Here is a 23,859-nt window from a genome sequence, read left to right as displayed (position 1 = left end):
GGGAGGTCAGGGCTTCGGTGCTGAATTGCCCATATGGAAAATTCTGCCAGTTCTGGGGGGAAGGTGTTCGGTGCTGATATGAGAAATCAAAATTCTGCCAGGTGGGGGGTGGGGGGGTGGTGGGACTTGGACCAAGTCTCTTTGTGGAAGAATTGAGACTGACAGCATGCCGCCCTAGCCAACAGCCTTTTTTTTTTCCATGAGGCAACCCTGATCGCATCTTCCTACTAATATAGCCAGGCCCATTCCAAACCAGAAAGTCAACTCCAGTGTAAAAAGACGATTAAAGCCTTTTAAAGGGGTTTACATTAAAAATTTTATATGCATTTTGCATTTCCTTTTCAGTGTTCACATGCTGATTCCGAACATATCAATTTGGCCGTTATATAGGGAGATATAACCGAACCCCATCAGGGACTGAGCTGGTCTGCTTAGAAAAGCCTGCAAGAGGTAAGTGTCCACATCGGGGGCAGAGACCTACTAATGGGAGTTCATACACTGTGTGTGTGTGTGTGTGTGTGTGTGTGTGTGTGTGTATATATATATATATATATATATATATATATATACACACACACACACATTAGTATTTTACTAATAGCAATTTGGAATCCCTAGGAAACAATGATGTCAAGAAAAAGAATAATTGACTCCGAGTGTAGGATATTCAAAGAACAGTGGACTTATGATTACTTTTTCACGCGGTACAAAGAAAAAGCTGTGTGTCTGATATGCCAGAATATAGTTGCTGTGTTCAAAGAATACAATTTGTGACGCCACTATCAAACTCAACATAAAGATAAATATGATTGTTTGGTCGGAGAAGTGAGAAAAGATAAAATATTAAAACTGAAACATACACTGACAACTCAGCAAAATACTTTTGTGGAGCAGAAGCAGCTAAATATTTCATCACTGCGGGCAAGTTTTCAAGTTGCCAAGCTAATAGCGCACAATGGCAGACCATTTGTGGAGGGAGAATTTGTTAAAGAATGCCTTCTTTCTGTTGCCAAAGAGATGTGTCCAGAGAAGGCCGATTTATTTAGTACAGTGAGTCTTTCAGGAGCTACAATGACACGAAGGATTGAAGAAATGGGAGACAATTTGCAGCACCATTTGCAAAACTCTGCAAAAAAACTTTGCTATTTTCCCTTGGCACTCGACGAAAGCAATGATGTTCGTGATTCTGCCCAACTTCTCATTTTTATGCATGGGACAAATGAGTATTTTGAAGTCACAGAAGAGCTTGCTGCACTGCAAAGTATCAAAGGTACAACCACAGGAGTGGATATATATGAAAAGGTTTGCCAAACTGTGAATGGTTTGGAGCTGGACTGGGCTAAACTAGCCAGTGTGACAACTGATGGTGCTCCTAGCATGGTGGGGTCTAAGAGAGGAGTAATTGCTCACATTAAACAAGAGATGGACAAACATAACCATCCTCATCCAATTGCCATACACTGCCTCATCCACCAACAAGCGCTGTGTTTTAAATCACTGAAGTGGGACTCTGTTATGAAAATTGTGGTATCTTGTGTTAATTTCATTAGAGTTCATGCACTAAACCACAGACAATTTCAGGAATTTCTGTCTGAGCTAAATGTTGCCCATGAGGATGTTCTGTACCACACAGAAGTCCGTTGGCTGAGTAGAGGGAGAGTTTTGAAATGTTTCTATGACTTACTTCTGCAGATTACAGCTTTTCTACTTTCAAAAAACAAAGAAGTACCAGAGCTCAATGATGCAGAATGGAAATGGCACCTTGCCTTTCTGACAGATATAACAGAACTACTCAACAGTTTCAATCTGCAACTTCAAGGAAAGGGGAAGCTCATCTGTGATATGGCATCGCATGTGAAAGCATTTGAAGTAAAATTAGGCCTTCTCATCAAACAAGTAAAGGAGGAAAACTTCAGCCATCTCCCAACAATTCAAAACCTGTCAGCGGACAAACCATTGGTTGCATTCCCAAAGAAAACATGTGTGGATTCACTGGAATTGTTGCAAAAGGAGTGTCAATTTAGATTCAAAGAGCTTCATCTCCATGAACAGGACATACAGCTTTTTCGTAACCCATTTTCTGTTGAGATTGAAAATGTCCTTACAATTTACCAAATGGAACTGGCTGAACTGCAGAATTGTGACTCTCTGAAAGACGCATTCAAGTCAAGTAGCCTTCTGAATTTCTATGCATCTCTCCCCTCTGAGACATATCCAAATATCAGGAATCATGCACTCAAAATGGTAACCATCTTTGGTAACACTTATGTCTGTGAACAGACTTTTTCAAGAATGAAACATCTGAAATCTCCAACCAGATCAAGATTAACTGATGCCCACTTGCATCACTTGTTACGACTAGCAGTGACAAATAGGGAACCGGACATTGACCATCTCATTAGCCAAAAGCAGGCCCACAGTTCCCATTGAAATACTGGTAAGTGATCTGTTTATTTATAAATGTTCTTCATTTTATTTATATTGTATTTGTTACCTTTTTGCGAAATAAGATATGTGCAGTGTGGGTAGGAATTAGTAGTTCATATAGTCCGGCCCTCCAGCTCTCTGAGGGACCGTGATCTGGCCCCCACTTTAAAAAGTTTGAGGACCCCTGGATTAAATAAAGAAGGGGACCGGAGACCGGGATGGCAGGACACAGGCTTTATTGGAGGGAAGAGTACCCCTGTTGGCTGTTTCCAGAAAGAGGGGCGGAAGAGAGAGAGGGCCAGGGTACAAGCACCTTTAAGGAAAGGGGACTGGGCTTAGGGCACTCAGCACACGCTGATTGGTGATTAGGGACCTAGGGATTTAGGAATCGGGGGCTTAGGATATTTGGCAGGTGCTGATTGGTGGTTCAGAGCTCAGGAATGTCTGGCCACAGGTGAGGTTTATGTCTGTCCATCAACTGGAGGAAGGGAGGATCTATTAAGTAGTATTTCTGCTGTGCTCAGAGATTGTATCAAACTTGTCACCTTTCTTCATGGGCTACTGTGCCATACCTAGCCATGCTTTCATGTCAGTGAAGGTAGATTATGTGGACATCTGTTTTCTTCACATTGCTAATAGCTGTTTGGTTACCCCCCCCCCGCCCCCCGGGCACTTCTTTTCTGAGTATATTAATCTGATTATTTTGCTTTCTTCTCTACCCTTCACTCTACCACAAGCCATGGGCTTCTCCCCATCTCAAATAAATAGTCAACTCATAACTAGCCTCCATCTATCCTTGCACTTCTCCCTGAATCTTCAGTAGAGGAGAAGAGCAGCCTCCACTTTCCCTGCTAGTACCAGCTTAAAGTATGTGACATCTCTGGCCCTCAGCCCTTTTCTTGTCCAGAAAGACATGGTCAAGCCTATTGGCATGAAGTTGGGTGTGAAAAGTTTTATCGGCAAGTACATAGGGCATAATATATTGCCTGCTTACCAGCCAACCAGCCTTCTGTGCCCAGGCTCAAAAAGTTTTAAGTTTGTTCTGAGAGGACATTATCTTATGGAGGAGAAGCAAAGCCTCAGCTCTAGAAACCCAAATGCTAGCAGGTGACCCCTGGCTTTTATTGATACCATGTCTTCTCCATTCACCTTTATGATCTATGTGGACATAGAGAAATAGATTATGCCCTCAAGTGCTCAAATTGGTCACTTGAGACCTTATTTAGTTTTCTAGGAGAAATTCACTGGAATTCCTTGAGTTTCAGAATTTAGTGTATATATGGAGCAAAGAGAGTCTCCTTGCCTAGGGCCTTTTACGAATCAGGTACTATGGGATAACAGAGCAGAGAATGGAAGTAATATCCAAGTGTTTTGTAGTTGTTTGCAAGAAAACTGTACAATTAAAGCAAGTTATGATCAAGGGGGCCCAGATCCTCTGAGAACCCTGAGAATTGCATACATCAATCTGTTTACTGGTTTCATACAATCCTGCATTGTTCCCAAAGGCACAAAGTGCAGGCAGGAGGCTGCCACCAAGAAAGCTGGTAGTGCCCTCTTGAGGAATCCTTGGGCACTGCCAGGGACCCAGCTGGACTCAAGAACATTTTGCTAACAACACCCAGCAAAACCATTGGAAACAGAATCACAGAAATTGTAGGGGTGGGTGGATTAAAACACCCTTGTGGGCCTGGAAAGAAACCCTATGAGGGTTGTGGGAAAGGATCAGGAAAGGGGTTATTAGTGGTGCTGAGGCAGAGTGTTAGGACTACAGAGTGACTGCAACACACTACATTCTGGGGAGCTGGGAATCTTAAGGCATTGGGGAAGTGAGCATGACACAATCACCTGGCCGAGCCCCTTTCTCATCCCTGGGCTTAAGAACAGGAAGACATGCTCTGTAAAGAAGTGCAGAGAGAGAAAAAAAAAGTAAAAAAAAAAAAAAAGAAAGAGAAACAAATACATAGAGAGAAACATAGACAGAGATGGAGAAACAGAGACATGAAGAGATTGATCCTTGGGAAGAAGACAAAATGTGTAATAAGGCAATAGAGATGGAGGAAAGGAAGAGATACAGTATGTGTGTTAGGTGAATGTGGTTGAAAATTTGGTATCTTTGGGTTTATTTGGAACACATTTTTTTCTTCTGAGTAGTTCCAAGAGCTGCTGCTGAGAGTCATGGGCAGATTTATGAGAAGGCTCAGCCTGAGCAATCTCTCTTGCATGCAGGGCTATCTCATCTATCCAAGCTGTGAAAATCCATCTCTCTCATCCCTAAATCAGAAGCCCCAAAGTTTGAACTCCTTTCTTTCTGTCATCTGAGGAGCTGAGGGCACACATTTGGGGACTTCTTGCTCTTGGTCCTCCCTCTCCTCCAGGGTCATTTTGACAAAAACCATTCAGAAAGTAACCTTTGTCACAATGCTATGTATGACTCAGCTTCCTCAGCAGGCAGAGTCTATGGCTGGAAAGCAGGGCTGGTGTAAGGTCAGGGGTCCTGGGACCTTCTACCTTAGTCTCATCTGTTTTGGAAAGCTACTTTTATACTGTTCTATAGTAGGAGCAGCACTTACAAGGGATCCTTTCTCATTGGGGCTGGTATAAGAGTAAAGGATCTATGGTTCTAAAATTCTGAACAAGCCTCAAACACTACAGGACACAGGACACAGGTGAACCCACAAGGGCATCTGTAGAAGACTCATCCTTCTCCTAACAGCAAAGCCCAAGCCAGAAACAAGTCCAAGGTCACAGCTCAGAGAGAGAACTGTGAGACACAATCTTGCCTTGCTCTCTCCAGAAAAAGAGTCTAGGCTCTGCTCTGCACCTCCTTCCTCTCCTCTCTGACTACAAGGCAAAGCCATAGGAAACATTCTGGTAGCCTGTACCTTCTTTCCATGGAGTCTTCCAACAGGTACTCCTCCAGTTATATGTCAACCATCTTCTTTACAGGCCATCAACGGGAGGATGTAGGCCTCAAATACAAGAGAACTATGCCTTTCTGAGGCTCCTGAAAGGATAAAGAACAATAACAAAGAGCCTATATAGACACTGATTAAGATTCATCTTGTTTAGAAAACCTTCCTATGCTAATCTAACTTGGCACTCAAATATCCTGATAGTCTTTTTTTTAAAAACTATTTTTATAAGGCATATTTAATATATTAGTCCCATATTTTTGCTGCTTTGCCATTTTTTCTTAGTATTTCTTTCCCTGAGGCAAGCATGATATTTTCTTTCTCCTTCTCTTCATTCTCATTGGCATCCGCTGCTTCGACCCAACCCACACCCTCCCTGTCTCTCACCAGGCTAGTCTCAGCTCTCTGATGATACTATATTCTCAGGATGGGATATTGACTATCTGGTTCTCAGATCATATTCCTAACTTTTTTCAAAATCAATTATCCTCCTTGGAAATCACCCACATATCTAACTCTGACCTTTTTTTTTTTAGTCTATTCTGTGAATCTGAACTGGTCTTGTCCCCTCTCTGGGTCTCCGTTATCCCTTCAATAAAATTATACAATCCTAGCCTCCCCCTGCTTGGTCACAGTCTGTTTATGGAATCAATAGCTTGTATTTTGTCCTCATTCAGCTGGAGGATTTGGAGGATATTATTTAAAAGACAAAATTTTTTTTTCTCTATTGTGTTTCTAAAGCTGAGTGGAGGGGAGAGGGTGCTTATTTGCCAAGGAGTGGGGAGAGGGGAAATGTGGATAGGGTCAAGGGAAGCTATGAGTGAGGGTTGCGGTTGGGATTAGAGTTGGAAGGACTCTAGAAGATAGCATCTAAGTTTTTTACCTTGACCCCTCACCAAAGCTACCACTTTCATGACTTCTGACACTGGTGCTGCCACATCCTATAGTAAATAGATCCAAGTATCAGTTGTAGGCTTCCAGGACCTCTTTATTTTATTTTTTTAATTTCTAGCCCCAAGCCACATTTCCAGATGTCTCTGAAGCAAAGTAAAATTCCACATAGGCAAGTCTTAGAAAAATAAAAAGAAAAGAGAAAGAAAAAATTGGAAGTGAAAGGCAGAAAAGAGAAGATGGAATCCTTAAAGAAGGGAGTATCCATGAGGAGGTGGGGACAAGAAGAGGAAAAGGGGAGGAGGAGAGGAGGAGGAAAGTGGGCCTGTCCCTTTAAGGGGGTTGGCTGTCAATCAGAAAGCCCTTTTCATTGCTGGAGAAGAGGACAAAGATACTCAGAGAGAAAAAGTAAAGGAACGAAGAAGGAGACTGGAGAGACCAGGATTCTTCCAACTGAACAAAGACGCAAAGCAGACTAGCCAGCCGGCTGCAGTTGGAGTCAGAGTCCAAAAGTCATGGGTGAGTTTAAAAAACTTTAGCATGGAAGATTTAAGCAGGCACAGGAATATGCAATAGTATTTATGAGTTTGGGTTTTGGGGTTTTTCAATGGTTTAAATGAGTTATGCTTTGGCACTTTTTTCTAAAATTCCTTAGTACCCAATTTGATAAACTCTGTTTCTACTGTATTGAGATCGATGCTTTATTGCCAAATAATTCCAGCAGCACGTGGACAGTTCCACAGATCCATAGAGAGAGTGCCCAGTGGGCTGGATGTGATCATGTGTATTCTTACCCTCCCACTTCCTTCTACCTTCTCTTTTCCCCTGGTTTCTGGGCTCTGGTAATGGCCAGGTCAGCTGACATCCTGGCTCTTCTGGAGGCAACTGATTGTTGGGTACCCCTCAGATGTACTAAATAACTGCTTGCTTCATACAAAATTTGAACCACATTTGGCTATAGTGGGAAATTGGAGAACAAGGCAAGATGGATTCAGGATTGGCCATGGCCAAGGAGGTAAATCTTAAGTTCAGAAAATGAAAATAAAGTCTTCAATGGCTTTACCATGGGGAATGGATATGAGTAAGTGTGTATGTATGTGTGTATGAATGTATGAACATGTATGGTTGCCCATGTTTTGCAAATATAACAGCGTTAGCCTTCCTGAAGGCATAGTCCAAACTCTAAATTCCTCTATGACAAGGAGGCTTCTGGGTTCTTAGGACTCTCATTGACTTGGTTAAGTACCAAGGGCTTCTACAGGTTTCATAAATAAAGAGATAAGCTAGGAGGTCTTGTCTCTAGTAGTGTCCACTCTGAGCAAGTTGTGACACAGGGTGCCACAGATACATGTAGACATTGCTTATATGTGGCAAAAGCTTGAATGCAGCCTACATAAAATGAGAATCAATTTCTCTGTGTATTCACCATCTAATGTAGTAGTATCCAGAAGATTCCAGCAACATCCAGGAAGATAGGTTTTCAACTCTATTAAGCTGTGTCAGCTTTTAGGTTATTTTATCCTGAAACATGCTCTTTTCAGCATGTATTCAGGTAAGATTATTAAGAGGGCAGAGCACTGAGTTAGAGACAATACAATCAAGTTTAAATCCCAGATCTGTCATGTATAAACTTCATGACCTTGGGTGGGTCATTGTGAATTATCACTTTTTCATCTGGAAAATGGGGATCACAATAACTGTTTTTGTATACTTTCAAGGTTGTGAAAATCATGTAATACTGATGTGAAAGTCCTTTGAAAATGGTCAAGCTGTATATCCATTATAAATCATGATGATACCCATTATTATACAGGATGACTTGTATTTTCTAAAGTGGTTGGTTTTTCTTTTTCTGTATTTAGTGCAGTTGAGTAAGAATTATTTGATCAATTGAATGTGGCCAGGTAAAAGGTGAATGTTGAAGAAACTCAATTCTTGCCCAAGGTAATATTGGAAAACCTACCTGATATCATGGAAGCTGTTTGGGTAGGTTGTGATTTAAAAATGGAGAGGGAACAAAGAAGGGTACTGAATATTACTTCCTCTGGGGATGAAAGTGTGTGGCTATTTAACAATTTTGAAAGTAAATTGTTAAATTTACTTTGTCAGTGCCATTAGATGAATTATATGAAATCTGTGGTTAGAAGGAACTTTAGAAGCTGTCTGAGCCAAATCTTAATGCAATAGTCCCTTTTACAACAGCTGATTAAATATTCCCACAGCCTTTTGACTTAATTACCTCCAAAAATAGTGACCTCAATACCTCAACCATATAGAATCCTGTAGGATTGGAAGCTTTCTTTCAAGATTTAAGAGGAACACTGAATTCAGTAGTGTCTGCACAAAAGGTTTATGGGGGAAATGGTAGTTCTTTAAACCTTGTCCCAATTTTGGAGGAGGATATTCCAAATGAATCTTTGGGATGACAATGGAACCAGAAAAGAGTCGAAGAGCAGTAGCTGATTATTCTCTGCTCAGTAATACAATGCCATTACTGAACAGCAAAACATTGGCTACTGTACATCTGTTGTCTGAGAACAGTGGCTGTTACCCTGGTAACCAGCCTGTGATGTTTCCCTCCAAAGGTGGCTGTTTGCTGAGCAGTGTAGTTTTGGCTGGCTCAGAGTGAGTGGGTGTAGCTCAAGCAAAAAGAGTGGAGGCAGAGCAGTGGTCCAGTTTTACAAAATGCCTGAAGACTAACTGAATCCCACCCTGATTCCAAGAATGCTACAAGAATGCCAGGAGCTAAAAAGAAACCAGATCCAAACCAGCATATTCACTTACTCTTCTTAGAGACACTTACTGAAATGATCGCGGATAGCCTTACACACCCCACTCCTCATCTTGGTCCTACAGACCCAGAGGAACTCTTAGAGAGCCAGACAGATGTAAAAATCTGCTCTGCTTCAAGGGGCTTTCATCCTGGCTCTGCACTATGAAAGCCAGTTTACTCAACAGTCTGACAATTAGACCTATTCTTTCAAAGCTATCTAACTAGTAACAAAGCTCAAGAAACCCCTGGGAGATGGATTGGAGGGGAAATAAAGTCTTCAAAACCATCAAGGCAGACCCCCAAGACAGAGGCATCTTTTTTCTCTTGTTGCATTTTTGTGTAATATCCTGAAGCCCTGAAAACTATCATCAGGGTATAGTTCTAATCTTGACAGAAAGCAACAGTAAAAACACCGTCCTTGCCCATAGATATTCAGGTCCAGGGAAGATCTAGTCAGGGTAGTGACATGATCAGGAAAGGTCACATCAGTAATGGCAGGCAAACATAGCAGCTTTTCCTTCCTTTTCACTGTCAGGGCCTAACCAGTGCTAAACTTACATCAAAAGCTCAGCAAGTACTGCTGGATTAATTCCTCCTTGGCTATTTTAAATGGTCCTAAAAGTTATCTCTTACTCTGTGCTGGCCTCTGAGCTCTCTTCCAGGATTGACACTGAAAAAGAGTCAGTGATATCCCAAGGAAGACAACAGAGTTCCCCAGATCAGATTTGCAATACAACCAATAAGAGAGGAGAAATTAGTATGAGACTGACCTAAGGAATAAGGTGTGGAAACTATAGTCTCTTAGCTTAGTGTCAGTTGCTTCCTTTTCACCTTTCCATATGTGGGCAAGTTGAAGAGAGTGCATGGATAGAGTTTAACAATAAAGCTTCTACTCCAGCCTCCCAAAGTTTGGATATAAATGGTGTGTGTGTGTGTGTGTGTGTGTGTGTGTGTGTGTGTGTGTGTGTGTTGGGAAGGAGCAGGGAGTATAGGAAACAAGGTGCTCCAGTTGCTGTTGCCATGGTAATAGTAATACCCGTTCAAAGAGGAGGCTGAGATTCCTTTTGATTTAACTCTATCAATATTACTTGTTTATTTAGCAGGCTTGTATTGTCATGTCCCGTGACTGTAGGGCCCTTTTCCAGCCTTTAAATGTTGTATAAGTGCTGATTTCACGTAGGAAAGACAAGATTATAGGCAGAGCCTTGTCTGACCAGGATAAGGCCAGAAGCAAAAGTCTTTGCCACTAGTACCTCCTGTTGATTGTTGCTTTATTCCTAGTACCCACCCCCCATCCCCATCCATCCCCAGTACCAGTCACGGCTGCTCTAGCATCTTGGCCCTGTCAACTGGTTATAGACCCTGATCAAGGAGGCCTCTGTTCATGGGGTGAGGTTAAGGGGTGGGTTCTGGGAGGAGGGTAAGTGCAGATTAGAGACCTAGGGAGATAGGGCCAGTTTTTACTCAATAAGTCTGCCTGTTGTTTAGTTCAATTGTATAGGGTTCTATCTCTCCCTTTGTCAGCTGGATTAAAGGGACAGGCTGGGCCTGTGCAAAGCACAATTGGTCTCTTTATACCATCCCTTTCAATGAGGCCCTTCCTCTCCTCCCTTTGATGAGTTCCCAGATTCACACAGAATTACCATCATGGAGCTGGTCCTTGAGACATGCCCAGTGCATGGGAAAGAAAAGAGGGCTTGTCTGATTAAAGAGACAGCATCAGGGTCAACACAGTCTCTTGGATGGACATGGACCTGAGTAAGAGTCACAATAATGCTGTCAACCTTTTTCAGACTCCTGTGAAGAACATTGGTGAGAAGGGCTTAAAGTCCTATCACAGATCGACTATACTAGTTTTGGGAGTTTGCAGATAAATCTAGCCAACAATGAATATTTCCCCTTTGCTTGCATTTTGCCCACAGGGTTTGGTTATATACATTTTAACATAAGATGATAAGTAGCTTTGGTCTTTGAATCACAGACATAATTTGTTTTCTCTAACAAGACTGAAAGAAAATTGAAGAAAATGACTGGGCCTTATAATTAATTCCCTTTTGTGTCTTATAGGATCTAGGTAACTGCTAATGTGCTTTTAATGACTGTACTGAATCTACATAAACAGAAATGAAAGGAAAACACTGGATGTGGGTCATTATTTTTCTCTATGACCTCTAGTCAAACTTGGTTGGTTTAATTGAACTGAGTTACATTGGATAATATTATTACTATATATTTTTTTATGCTAACTCTACTATGTTGCAGACTGTACTTAGCCTTGAAAATGTAAGACTGTCTCTTGAGAGAGATAAGGAACTTCTCCAAAATTCCTCCAAAATAGCCTTCCTGAATCACACTAGTACCCTTCCAGCCATGAAGGATTCTGAAATGGAGAGCCTATGGCTTTAGGCTCTTGTTCCCACATTCCCATGGACATTTCTTGGGCTGGGAAAAATGAAAGTGTACCAATGGACCTTCTCAGAATATTTTGATTGTCAACTACTTTGATTAAGACACAATTTCTTGCATGTTCTGAGTTTTTCCAAGTTGGAACCCCAAATTTGATTTTATTTCAATTGGATTGACAAATTCTTCACTTCTGATTAATTTACCTGCCCCCAGAACAAACACTTCATTTCAATTGTGAAGAGATGAACATCTGATGCTTATGCCAATATTGTTGAACTGTTCATAGCTCAACAATGATAGATTTATCCAGGGTCATTTTATATTTTTGACTTCATGTTAGAGAATCATTAAAACCTATGTCCTTCTTGTCCCTTGCTTTGAGTGCCAGTAGATCAGAAAGGAACTTACTAAATTATTTGAGCTCTAAGAAAATAGATGAAAAATGGACATGAAAAGGAAGAGTATCAGTTGGTGATTCAGAGTTGCTCCCAAGATTTAGCCTTTTATAACCCAGTAAGAACAATACATATGATACTCTCTGGTTAGGTGGAGATGATCAAGGGATCAGATACACTAAAGAGAATTTTCCTTCATCTTTACAACACTGGAGTGGGCATTAGCTAAAACTTAGAGTGGAATTCTCTGGTTAGCAAGAGTTCAAGTTATTCCATCCCTGATTACACCTGCACCACCATTTAGCCATTCGCAGGGTGAAAAAGCTGGGGTGAGTGAGTGGGCACAGGATAGTCACTTGCTAGGGTGAATGGCTCTCCTTACTCTAAACAAACAGTTCTGCCATTGTTCTCTGGGCATGACCCCACCCCACCCCCAGGCCTGTGGGCCCCTACAGAATACCAATGAGGCTCCTGAGATCTCTGGGAGAAACAAGGCTTCTTTGTTTGGGGGAGCTATGGAGGGCTCTGTCCAAGCCCTGACCCTGTGCTAGGGAGAGAGGGAACAGTGGGGTCACTGACCTTCCCCTCCCCTAAACCCAGGCTTCAGAGAACTTCTTTACTAGGAGAGTATAAGAGTTTGGGGGTGGGGAAGACTTGGAGAGACAGAGAAGGAAGATGGCAGCACTATTTATTTCAAAGCTCCTTTTCTTGACTTACAATATGTATTTAGTATGTTTCTTAAGAATAATGATCAATTTCAAATGTGTTTTCTTTTGGTATACACATGCATATGTATTCATATTTGCATGTATGCGCGCACGCGCGTGTGCGTGTATGTGTGTGCGCCACAATCTCACTTTGATGAGACACTCTTACTGGGAACTGTTGTAAAATTCATGCTAAGCAAACTCTGCATTCACTTATTGTATCACAGCTACATATTGCTTCCAATAGAGGCCAAGTTTTCTGACAACAATTCTTGGGGAAAAATTCAGTTCTGCTACAAATGTCAACTACTTACTTTTCTTGGCTTGAGCTTCCATGCTTAATCTCTGCTGTGATATATAAGAATCTTTGAGGAAGAGACTCTTTGAGGACTAAGGAAGGGCTGTCATTTTAGGGGATGGTGGGTGTAGGACTCACTCATTTTGAGAACAAATAAATGCATCTGTCTCAATTTTCCATGATAGAGATAATTTGGTCCTTCAGAAAATGTTCACATTGATGTAATTCTGACATGAAAATCACCAGAGGTTAAGCACTCAGAGATAAAAGGAAGCTGTACTGATATGAATAGGGTTGGGCAAAGGAGTCCTCTAGTCCCCGCTACCCTGGTATAGACAAGTGAGCTTTGGATGAAAATCCAAACCTAAAAATTAACACAATTTACTTTCTTTTGTAAGAAGTCCCAACATGTTCTTCTAAAATAGCACTTTTCAACACACTTGCTGATTATTTGTGTGTATGTACTAGTATATATGTACAAATAATTCATATATCATATACACATATATGATATATGAATATATATATAATCTGTGTATATATTTGTATATTGTGTATGTATATATACAAATAACTCTTCTAAAGAGATTAACCTTTTTATTTCTTGTACCTTTTGGGGATCAGGCCAAGAGACCAGAGGGAGCTATCCTCTACCAAACTCATTCTTCTCAGTAAACAAGATTCCCATATGACTGAATCTGTTGTTTATGTCTTCACATCTCATATAACACCTAGCACAATGCTAGGCACATAGTAGGTACTCCACAAGAGTTGATGGATGACTAAAATAAACAAATAAGAATGATAAGACATGAGGGAATGATTGCATACTCTCTTTGGCTTGCTACTTGAATTATTGATTATTAATATCCCCCCCCCCTCCCATACACACACAAATTCTGGGAATTAAAAGAAAGGACTAATTTTCAAGAATAGAACAAAGTATGGTTCTGGGGTCAGTCTCATATTGCAGTAGCCTAAAGTTCTAGACTCTCCTGATTTTGGGCTCTGGGGTGAGACTTCATTCATGCATGCTAGCACAAGTCTGGCAGAGAGGTAAGAGTGGCATTACCTTCCTTTTGTGCATTCCTGATTGTTTCCCCTTCTTCTTCCCCAGGTTTGTTAGAGTGCTGTGCAAGATGTCTCGTAGGGGCCCCCTTTGCCTCCCTGGTGGCCACTGGATTGTGTTTCTTTGGGGTGGCACTGTTCTGTGGCTGTGGACATGAAGCCCTCACTGGTACAGAGAAACTAATTGAAACCTATTTCTCCAAAAACTACCAGGACTATGAGTATCTCATTAATGTGTAAGTACCTGTCATCCCATAAAAATCCCTCTCTTTTTCTTTCCATCTTGGAGATACAGAACTCATACTTAGTGACAAGTAGGGGATTGATGTGGCACTGGAAAGGATTCCTGAGTCTTTCCTCTGTGTGCAGATTCCACCTATGCCACACCTCCACATCTGAGCCCCCAAATAAGAGAAATGTGCCAAGTTCAGAAAGTAGAGGTCTACCTGCTAGCCAATCTCTTACCCTTTGTTTTCTTCTATGCATTATAAATTTTGCTCAGTAGGGTTAATATTGACTGAGTTGGAGACTCCAAAGTGATAGATTTAGAGAACTCTGGGGGAGGTAAAATGCCTGGACAAAGTAGGGCCACTGTTCTTGGTTTGATACCCCACTTGAGTCTGCACATACCCAGTCCTAGCTTCTCTTATTCGTAGTGCTAGTTAGATTCCTGTTTCCTCATCACTTTATATATATATATATATATATATATATATATATATATATATATATATATATATATATGTTTGTTTATTAATTTCAGAGAGGAAGGGAATGGGAGAGAGAGAGAGAGAGAGAGAGAGAGAGAGAGAGAGAGAGAGAGAGAGAGAGAGAGAAAGAGAGAGATAAAAACATCAGTGATGAGAGAGAATCTTTGATTGGCTGCCTCCTGCATGCCCTCCACTGGGGACCCACAACCTGGGCATGTACCCCTGACCGGAACCGAACCAGGGACCCTTCAGTCCTCAAGCTAATGCTCTGTCCACTGAGCCAAACCAGCCAGAGTCCTCATCACTTTTCTTGTCCAACTCCTCTCTCCTCTGAAGGAGCATCTTTGAAAGGTCAGGCGAAGGAGACTAGGGCTCTGGTTGTTCAGGTCATAGGGTGAGTAAGGTGTGGATTGAGGAGCATGTGTTTCTGGCTGCACATTCCCTATCTTCTTTTACTTCAATCCAGACAAGGTGGAAGCATGGAGATAGAGATTTGTGATCCCTCTAAAGACTTCCTAATCTTGTTTAAGTGCTCACTTAAATGTCCATCTCACTTACGCAGGAAGGGAACTGGTTCCTCAATTAATAAGATTTTTCTGGTCTCATTTGTTTATCTGTTAATGCAGGATCCATGCCTTCCAGTATGTCATCTATGGAACTGCCTCTTTCTTCTTCCTTTATGGGGCCCTCCTGCTGGCTGAGGGCTTCTACACCACCGGCGCAGTCAGGCAGATCTTTGGCGACTACAAGACCACCATCTGCGGCAAGGGCCTCAGTGCAACGGTAACAGGGGGCCAGAAGGGGAGGGGTTCCAGAGGCCAACATCAAGCTCATTCTTTGGAGCGGGTGTGTCATTGTTTGGGAAAATGGCTAGGACATCCCGACAAGGTGATCATCCTCAGGATTTTGTGGCAATAACAAGGGGGTGGGGGACAATTGGGCGTGAGTCTGTGGCCTCACCCTCACCCAAGACTAGGCCCTTTCTAGGTGCCTGGCCTTTTAGTGAGGAAGTGATGGCTACAGCCGAACGAGGTCAGGAAGAACGTGGTGCCCAGCAGGCTTAGCCTCACCCTTGAAAAGTTCCCTAGAAAATTTCATCTCAAAATGAAAAGCATGAGTTTTGTGGGATACTTTGTACAATCAGACCATTTCTAAGCCATCTGTTGATCCCTTTACTCCCCTTCTAGGAGGGACCAAAACAAGAGATATGACTACCCAAGAATCTAAAATGCTACCCATAGGACTGAAATGTAGGTAGCTAATCTTAGAGGGAAGATGGATCATGGAAATTAAATAATTGACTCCAAGGTGGAATTCACAATATTCTGGGATTCTATACTGTTGAAGGTCCCAGGGGAACTAGGATAAATCTACATATTTAATGCTTCATCTTTGACTGGGGCTATTTATGTTTCTACTGAGGCACACATTGGTTTTCAGCCTCTAGAGTTAAAGGTTCCTTTGGGGGCTAAACATCTGTGGGTTGTGGTGATGTCTTTTGTGGTCAGCAGTTGGCTTAGAAAAGTGTTGGTTTTTTAATCTGAAATTTAAATTTCCTATTGGCTTTGTTTAATGACTAGGGATCAAAAGTTCTGTGACAAGAAACATTTTCTAAGCTCAGCCTAAGGCAAGAAATGGCACGACTTTCTTTCAAGATCTGTTTTGATTTTTTCACACTTTATCTGCCCAACAAATCTCCTGAAACCTCTCTAATCCAGGGATCCTTCTCACTCCAATCCCCACCCATTCCTGCCACCCGCTGTCACACCCAGGGCCAGCTCTCTAGTAGAAACTGCCAATGACATTTGGCAGAGATGCCCTGCTTACTAATTTCATGTGGTGGAGATCTCTGGAATTTGGTTCAATTTCTGACACATACCATTCCAGGATCTCCCGGTTTGTGTTTCCATGTCTACAGGCTAATGCTCATTTCTAATCACACCATGTCAATTGTTTTAGTTTGTTGGCATCACCTATGCCCTGACCATTGTGTGGCTACTGGTGTTTGCCTGTTCTGCTGTGCCTGTGTACATTTACTTCAACACTTGGACCACCTGCCAGTCTATTGCCTTCCCCAGCAAGACCTCTGCCAGTATAGGCAGTCTCTGTGCTGATGCCAGAATGTATGGTGAGTTAGTGCATGGGTGTCTTGGCTTCTCAATCCTTTTATGGAAGTATATTAATTTAGTTATTTATTTGGGGTAAGGGGGGTGATAATTATGGGGGGAAAGAAGAGGGATGCTTGGGACCTTCGTTTATTAAACCCTCGCCACTCAAACTGGAGAGATTTCTTCCCTTTGAAAGAAACTTCTTGTGTGTGTGTGTGGGGGGTATTTCTTGACTGTTTACACTGCTCTACCCTATTTGACTGCTGTTCCAAGCAGTAAATTTCAATAACAAATATAAGATTTCACAACTGTTCAATACCACTTTCTATTTTTTGGTAAATCCTTAGAAAAGAGAATCCTGATTGTTAGTAGGATCAAATTTTCAGCCAGGATGATTAAAGTTGGAAGAAAGACTCTGAAGGAAAGTAGCCATGTAGCCCTACAAGTCCATGAAGCTCACCTTAGTTTATTTGGGCATTTTACTTAGGTGTTCTCCCATGGAATGCTTTTCCTGGCAAGGTGTGTGGCTCTAACCTTCTGTCCATCTGCAAAACAGCTGAGGTGAGTGAGCCATTTGGGTTACTTTACAGTGGAATGGCTAGTACCATACAAGTTCCTCCCCATGGCCTTTAATTTTAAGGACCACAGTTTCTCTTTGCTCGATTTTGAGTTGGCAGATTGTTTTCTACAAAAATATTGATTCAGTGTGCCTGATCCAATGAGCATAGGTATTAAAATATGTATGTTCCCTAGAGCTGCATAGAATGCTTTCCATTTTAAGACTTTGTGCCTTAAAAAAGAAATTTGTAGCATTAAGTATAGACAGAGCTTAATGGTAAAATCCCACAAATGGAATTTTTAAAAAAATATATTTTATTGATTTTTAACAGAGAGAAAGGGAGAGAGATAGAGAGCTAGAAACATCGATGAGAGAGAAACATCGACCAGCTGCCTCTTGCACACCCCCTACTGGGGATGTGCCCGCAACCAACGTACATGCCCTCGACCGTAGTCGAACCTGGGACCTTTCAGTCCACAGACCGACGCTCTACCACTGAGCCAAACCAGCTTCGGCCCAAATGGAAATTTTTATTCTTTTAGTTAAAAACTTTATGAAGAAAATGGGTTGTGCACAGAAATATTTATGGGTTTTTACAAAAACACTTTCAGTTTGGAATTTCTCAATCTCCAATGTGAAGTAAAAACAGTACATTTGAAGAATGAGAACATTGTATTGAGACAGGATCTTGTACACAAATGAATCAAAGGATTAAAAGTAATCCTGAGGAAGAAGGCGGTGAATAATTTCTTTGAAAACAAGATGCTGAATTTAAATTTTGGGACCCTGGGCACAATTATAAAAAACCAGTTGATTAAAATATTTTATATGTATTTTATGATTATTCTGTGTTCTGAGTATTGTGATGTACACTTAGGAATGGAAGGCCTACACTTAAGGGAATGACAACTTAGAGATGCATAATTAGCACGCAGAAAGATATCAGCATTTATTCAGAAAGCTGTGTTTGTGTATTCAGCAGAACATATTTTTACTGTTGCAAGAAATAGTTCTTCCTTTTGCATTTTCTTGTAGTTCCAAATGACCTTCCACCTGTTTATTGCTGCATTTGTGGGGGCTGCAGCCACATTGGTTTCACTGGTAAGTTGCCTTTGAATTATCTCGGGCAATAAATGGTCTTGGGATAGCTGGTGTTCAGCTATGCTGCAAGGCAAAAAGGTAGACTCCTTCTAACCTTGAAATGCTGGAGAGAAGCTACTGGGAAGAGACAGCAAAGTGTAGAGACTGTATACCTCTATTTTGGTTGCCAGGGCATAAAAACTTCAGAAATTAGGCAGGGACAAGAAAAGTGGTATGAAGAAAGAGGAGGTAAGAGATTCACAGACAAGAATGAAAATATTTGGCATTTATAGAGCATGTAATATTGCCAAATGCTTTGCAATCTACATTACAGTTAATTCCTAACGCATCCTGGTCAGATCAGTTTCAAGAATATTGAAATATTACTAAACATAATATTCCAAAGCTTGAAATTCTATATACTGTAAATATGACTCTATCTTGTACACTTTCCAAGGGATTTAGTTACTCTCCTGAAAAGATGGGAAAGACTCCCTAACAGTATGAGAACTGTTATTGCTATAATGTGATTCTATGTCCCAAGTTCGTTGTTGGTGTTACTACAACACAGTGTCAATGTAGTACATTCACAGTTCACATTAAAAACCTAGTGCAATGAAGGGTGAGACAATTTATCTGAAGTCATTGAATAAGTGGTGGATGTGCAAGGATAAACTCACAGAATTCTGGGCCCTTACTGCTGAGGTTTTTATAAAGTCTAATTGTTTCTCGTTTTGTAAAATAAATTGATGCACTGGAGGGCTGTGTTGCACAGTGTGGCTGTGTGTCTGCAGCAAGCACTCTATGATTCCAGGCCACTCAGACATGAAAGTAAGATGATGGCAAACCTATGTATTATTTACATTTCCCTCAGGAAAAGTCAGTGCTAGGCCAAGTGTAGTATGGAATAAATCAGGCTGAGTTGTTCTCTGGACCTGCGACATTGGAAGAAAATGTTTCAGAAAGTACTTCTAGTCAAGTATATAGGACAAAAACCTGGGACATGCTGCATTTTATAGAACAGGGATTTTTCCTTTATTTAAATAGCTATGATTTTATTTCATCACTTCTTTTTTTAAAATGTATTTCAATTGATTTTAGAGAGGAAGGGAGAGGGAGAGAAAGATAGAAACATCAATAATGAGAGAGAATCACTGATCAGCTGCCTCCTGTACTCTTCCCACTGGGGATCTAACCCACAACCGGGACATGTGCCCTGACCGGGAATTGAACACATGACAGTGTGTTTATATGTTGACAGTCAACCATTGAGCCACTATGGCTGTGCTATTTCATCACTTCTTCATTCCCAAAAGGACTGGAGGAGAGAGAAAGCTTCCTTTTCTACTCTTACTCATATTCTCTCTCTGTTTCTTACAGCTCACCTTCATGATTGCTGCCACTTACAACTTTGCTGTCCTTAAACTCATGGGCCGAGGCACCAAGTTCTGATCGTCTGTAGGAACTTCCCTTTTTCTAACAGCAAGGCTCTAACCACACAGCCTACAGTGCTGCATCTCCCATGTTAACTCTTTGCCTTTACCACTGACTGGCCCTCTTCTTACTTGATGAGTGTAACAAGAAAGGAGAATCTTGTGGTGATTGATGTCTCTCTGTGGACTCTCCCCTCTTATATTCCTCTTTTAGTCATTTTGCTTCACAGCTGTTTCCTGCTAGAAATGGGAAATGCTTAAGATGTCCACCACTGAAAGTCACAAAGAAACAGAGGCTCTACTTCAACTTACAAGCATCTCCTGAGGACCAAGGAGTGTTTTCTTCTCAATGGGCACTTCCACTGATGGAAACAAAGTGGAAAGAAAGATGCTCAAGTAGAGAGAAGGAATGTACCTAGCCCCATTATCATCTATAGGGACCAAATATCTTTTTGGTGTGCAAAACAGAGAGCTCAGACCTGTCTCCCTATTACCGCTGAAAATAGAAGGGGGGAAAAAGAATGCCAGTAAAACAATAAGAGCATTTGCCCAAATCTACCTATTGCAGCTGGGAGAAGGGGGTCAAAGCAAGGATCTTTCACCCATAGAAAGAGAGCACTGACCCCAATGGCAAAGGACTATTTAAGCCCTAACTCAGCCAACCTTACTTACAGCATAAGGGAGCATAGTCTCTGTGTAGACAGAGGGGGCACCTTGCCTTACACCTCATTAAAGAAGAGAAACAGGGTGTTGTCAGCATTGTCTCATTCCTTTCTACTTGAGAACAACTACCAATGACAACCCTGTGACTTCCAAGGAGCTGAGAATAGAGGAAAACTAGCTCAGATGAAAAAAGACTGGCTTAAGTAACAGCAGTTGTTAGTGGCTAATGGTGTAAATGGAGCCAGCCCTCTGGTATACACAAGATAGATAACTCTTTGGATAGCATGCGTTTTTGTTTTTTCTTTTCTGTTAATTACTTGTGTACTCTGGCCGCTGTCATATCTTCACAATGGTGCTCTTCTCATATGGTATTATCTATTCAGTCATTGTAGATGATTTGAAGATCTTGATTTGTTTCAGATTGATGTATATTTCACATTTTCCAGTTTTATCACTTGGTCAGGGCTGTATCAGAAAGGTCTGGAGAATGACCCTTTGAATATGATTCTTTAATGAAAATTGGACATTAAACATCACAAATGATATGTAAAATTGGCTAGTTCCATACATCTACTGGAATTTTCTGTAAATTATTCTGCCTTTTGCAGAAACAGATTTGGTGAATTTTAATCTCAATTTGAATAACCTTTTTATTTTAATAATTAATTGATTGTTCTTTCTAGCTAGTGAGGGATGATTTAATTTAATGATGTTACCTTGGTGTGTTAAAGAGTCAGATTTAACATACAGGTTATTCTCTCCTGGTATAGATCACTAAACGGAATACACCAGCTGTTAGCTATTCAGCTGGCAAGCTTCCACAGAAAAGGAAAGGTGGAAAGATTTTGAAACCTGAATATCTCCCAGGCTTCAGTCTTCTCTTTCTTGTTTATTAACTTTGGGTTAAAATATAAAAGGCTGATTGGTCATTGTTGAAGGAAAGGTTTTATGGGTATGACAGTAGACAGCTCTTTTGTTGTAAAGAGTTGCATATTTTTCTCCCAAAGTGGTTTCAGCAATGTTTAAGGAGGTGTAAGGTCTTTAAAAAAAGACACTTGATATTTGTTTTTAGACCAGTATACCAGATAAGCTTCTAGGCTGCATAGAGGGAGGAGATGGGAAAAGTTCTGTAAGAAACCAATCAAGATCAAGGAAAGTGAAATAATCCATACCTTGTGTTTTGTTTTGATTTAATAGCATAACAAATAACCAACTCTTCCCTGAAAACCTCCCAGGCATATATACATACATACACACACACAAAGAGGGTTAATCAACTGCAAGAGTTTCCTTCATTTCTGATATAGAATTTCAATTTTAACACACATAAAGGATAAACTTTTAGAAACTTATCTTACAAAATGTATTTTATAAAATTAAAGAAAATAAAATTAAGAATATTCTCAATCAAACATTGTGTCCTCTGAGTGAATTGTTCTGTTTAACCCATGATTTGATTTGAATAATTGTATCATTATTGTGCTGTGTTCAAGGACTTCATTCATTTTTTTTTTTCCAGTTCAGCCAAGTCATTCTCACAATTCTCTAAAATAAAGTTGATAGCCAAAAACCGGTTTGGCTCAGTGGATAGAGCATTGACCTGCGGACTGAAAGGTCCCAGGTTCGATTCCAGTCAACGGCATGTATCTTGGTTGTGGGCACATCCCCAGTAGGGGTTGTGCAAGAGGCAGCTGATCAATGATTCTCTCTCATCGATGTTTCTAACTCTCTATCCCTCTCTCTTCCTGTCTGTAAAAAAATCAATAAAATATATTAAAAAATAAAATGGAGTTGATAAATTACTTCTGTTTTTATAGCTGGTGACACTAAGAAATAGAGGAAAAATAAATTAACCTCAAAAATACATTTCTGAGCTTGGACTAGAATTCAGATCTTGATACCAATTCATTGCCTATTATAGGATTTCTTTTCTCCTAAGTTGGGTTTTAGAGTGGTCTGATAATTTGAACTCAAACTTGGTTTCTTTAATAGAATAATGGTGCCCATCTCCAGTGTCTTTAGAATTATGTTATTGTTAGCTCTTTGAATTTTTCAATAATGAGCCCTTAATGTTTCATACATGAGTAATTCTCATGTATCTGGAAAGTACTGAATGAAAGGCTTAATGTCAAAGCAGAGTAAATATGGTAAGAGCAATATAAATTTAGTTCACGGCAGGACAGTATTAAAATGATTAGTAACATCTGCCCTAACCAGTTTGGCTCAGTGGATAGAGCGTCGGCCTGTGGACTGAAGGGTCCCAGGTTCAATTCTGGTCAAGGGCATGTACATTAGTTGCAGGTACATCCCCAATAGGGGGTGTGCAGGGTGCAGCTGATTGATGTTTCTCTCTCATCGATGTTTCTAATTCTCTATCCTGCCTTCCTCTCAATAAAAAATCAATAAAATATATCTTAAAAATTAAAATGATTAGTGACATATACTACTATGATTGGCCAACCCACTAGTCATTGGGACATAGCATTAAATGCCCAGCTAGCATTTGGTACTTTTGGGTAGTACTCTAATGACCAGCCAAAAGAAAACTCGCTTAAAATTAATTATAGATTCATTGTCTCATAGTTGCAGCTGGCACGGAACATGACTAGAGATCAAGGAGACTTCAGCTGGGGGAAACAAGTCAATCATCACCTAAGGAGCTCTGTTCAAAAATAGTTTCAATTTAATCTCCTGATTTCTGCTTCACTACAATTAATATTCTGCAAGCAAGTCTGGTTGGATGACTTTAAGACTAAAAGAATAAAAATATGACAAGGACTTATTTTTATACACTAGCAAAGACACAGCACTGTATTTTAAAGAATTGATTCAGAATGTTATAGAGTGAATATATTTTTGCCTCAGAACAGCAGAAAGCCAGTTCCCAAGAAAGCTGTGTTTGTCTATCCTTATTTGGCTCTGCCCTCTGGGACTGATCTATAGATGAAGTTTACAGGCTCTCAGAAGCTGAGAGCATCTCCAGTGTATCAATTGAGCCCATTGTTCTTAGCTCTCCCACACATCATAAACGTCCTTTCTCTAAATTGAAAGAGCTTTCTTTGTGCTTAGATCAGCCAAAGATCGAGATGCAGCCCTATAAACAAGAAACATTTTCTTACAGCATTGGTTATGTTGCTTTTCCTATCTTCATGGTCAGCACTGCATGCAATTATGCAGGGTGTGGAAGCTGCAGGTTTGGCCAGAGCAACATTGGTTCATTCATTAATTCAGTCTACAAACATTTATGGAGCATGTACTAAATTTTGTACTAAATCCTGGGAGTCTCAAGTTTTGGGGTGGTGTGGGTAGAAAGACGATAAAGATATGATCTTACATTCAAGGATTTCATTCAGCCTTAACAAGAACAGAGAGGTCTACTAGGGTAGAGCGAAGTGGAGGCAAGAAACAATCTGACCAGCAGACTAAAAT

General features: G+C 40.7%; 1 protein-coding gene across 5 annotated transcripts in view; it reads left to right on the top strand.

Moving 5' to 3' along the window:
* The window catches only part of PLP1 (proteolipid protein 1), a 151,860-nt gene extending 130,018 nt beyond the window's left edge, over positions 1–21,842 (top strand). The window contains exons 1-7 of one of the 5 annotated variants that reach the window (XM_084870505.1): positions 6,593–6,749; positions 13,927–14,113; positions 15,214–15,475; positions 16,547–16,715; positions 17,183–17,256; positions 18,290–18,355; positions 19,715–21,842. In XM_084870505.1, coding sequence (XP_084726631.1) covers positions 6,746–6,749; positions 13,927–14,113; positions 15,214–15,475; positions 16,547–16,715; positions 17,183–17,256; positions 18,290–18,355; positions 19,715–19,786 — 834 coding nt within the window. In that variant the 5' untranslated portion in view covers positions 6,593–6,745 and the 3' untranslated portion in view covers positions 19,787–21,842. Of the gene's footprint in view, positions 1–6,592; positions 6,750–10,630; positions 10,762–13,926; positions 14,114–15,213; positions 15,476–16,546; positions 16,716–17,182; positions 17,257–18,289; positions 18,356–19,714 lie in introns of those variants that run through there. The other 4 variants (XM_084870506.1, XM_084870503.1, XM_084870504.1 and 1 more) reach the window with 4 other exon arrangements.
* Positions 21,843–23,859: the final 2,017 nt, after the last annotated feature.

The sequence above is a fragment of the Pipistrellus hanaki genome (assembly GCF_964339955.1).
Source record: "Pipistrellus hanaki genome assembly, chromosome: X".
NCBI classification, from domain to species: Eukaryota; Metazoa; Chordata; class Mammalia; order Chiroptera; family Vespertilionidae; genus Pipistrellus; species Pipistrellus hanaki.
Note: the sequence above shows the minus strand (reverse complement) of the source record. Positions and strands in the feature narration are given on the sequence as shown.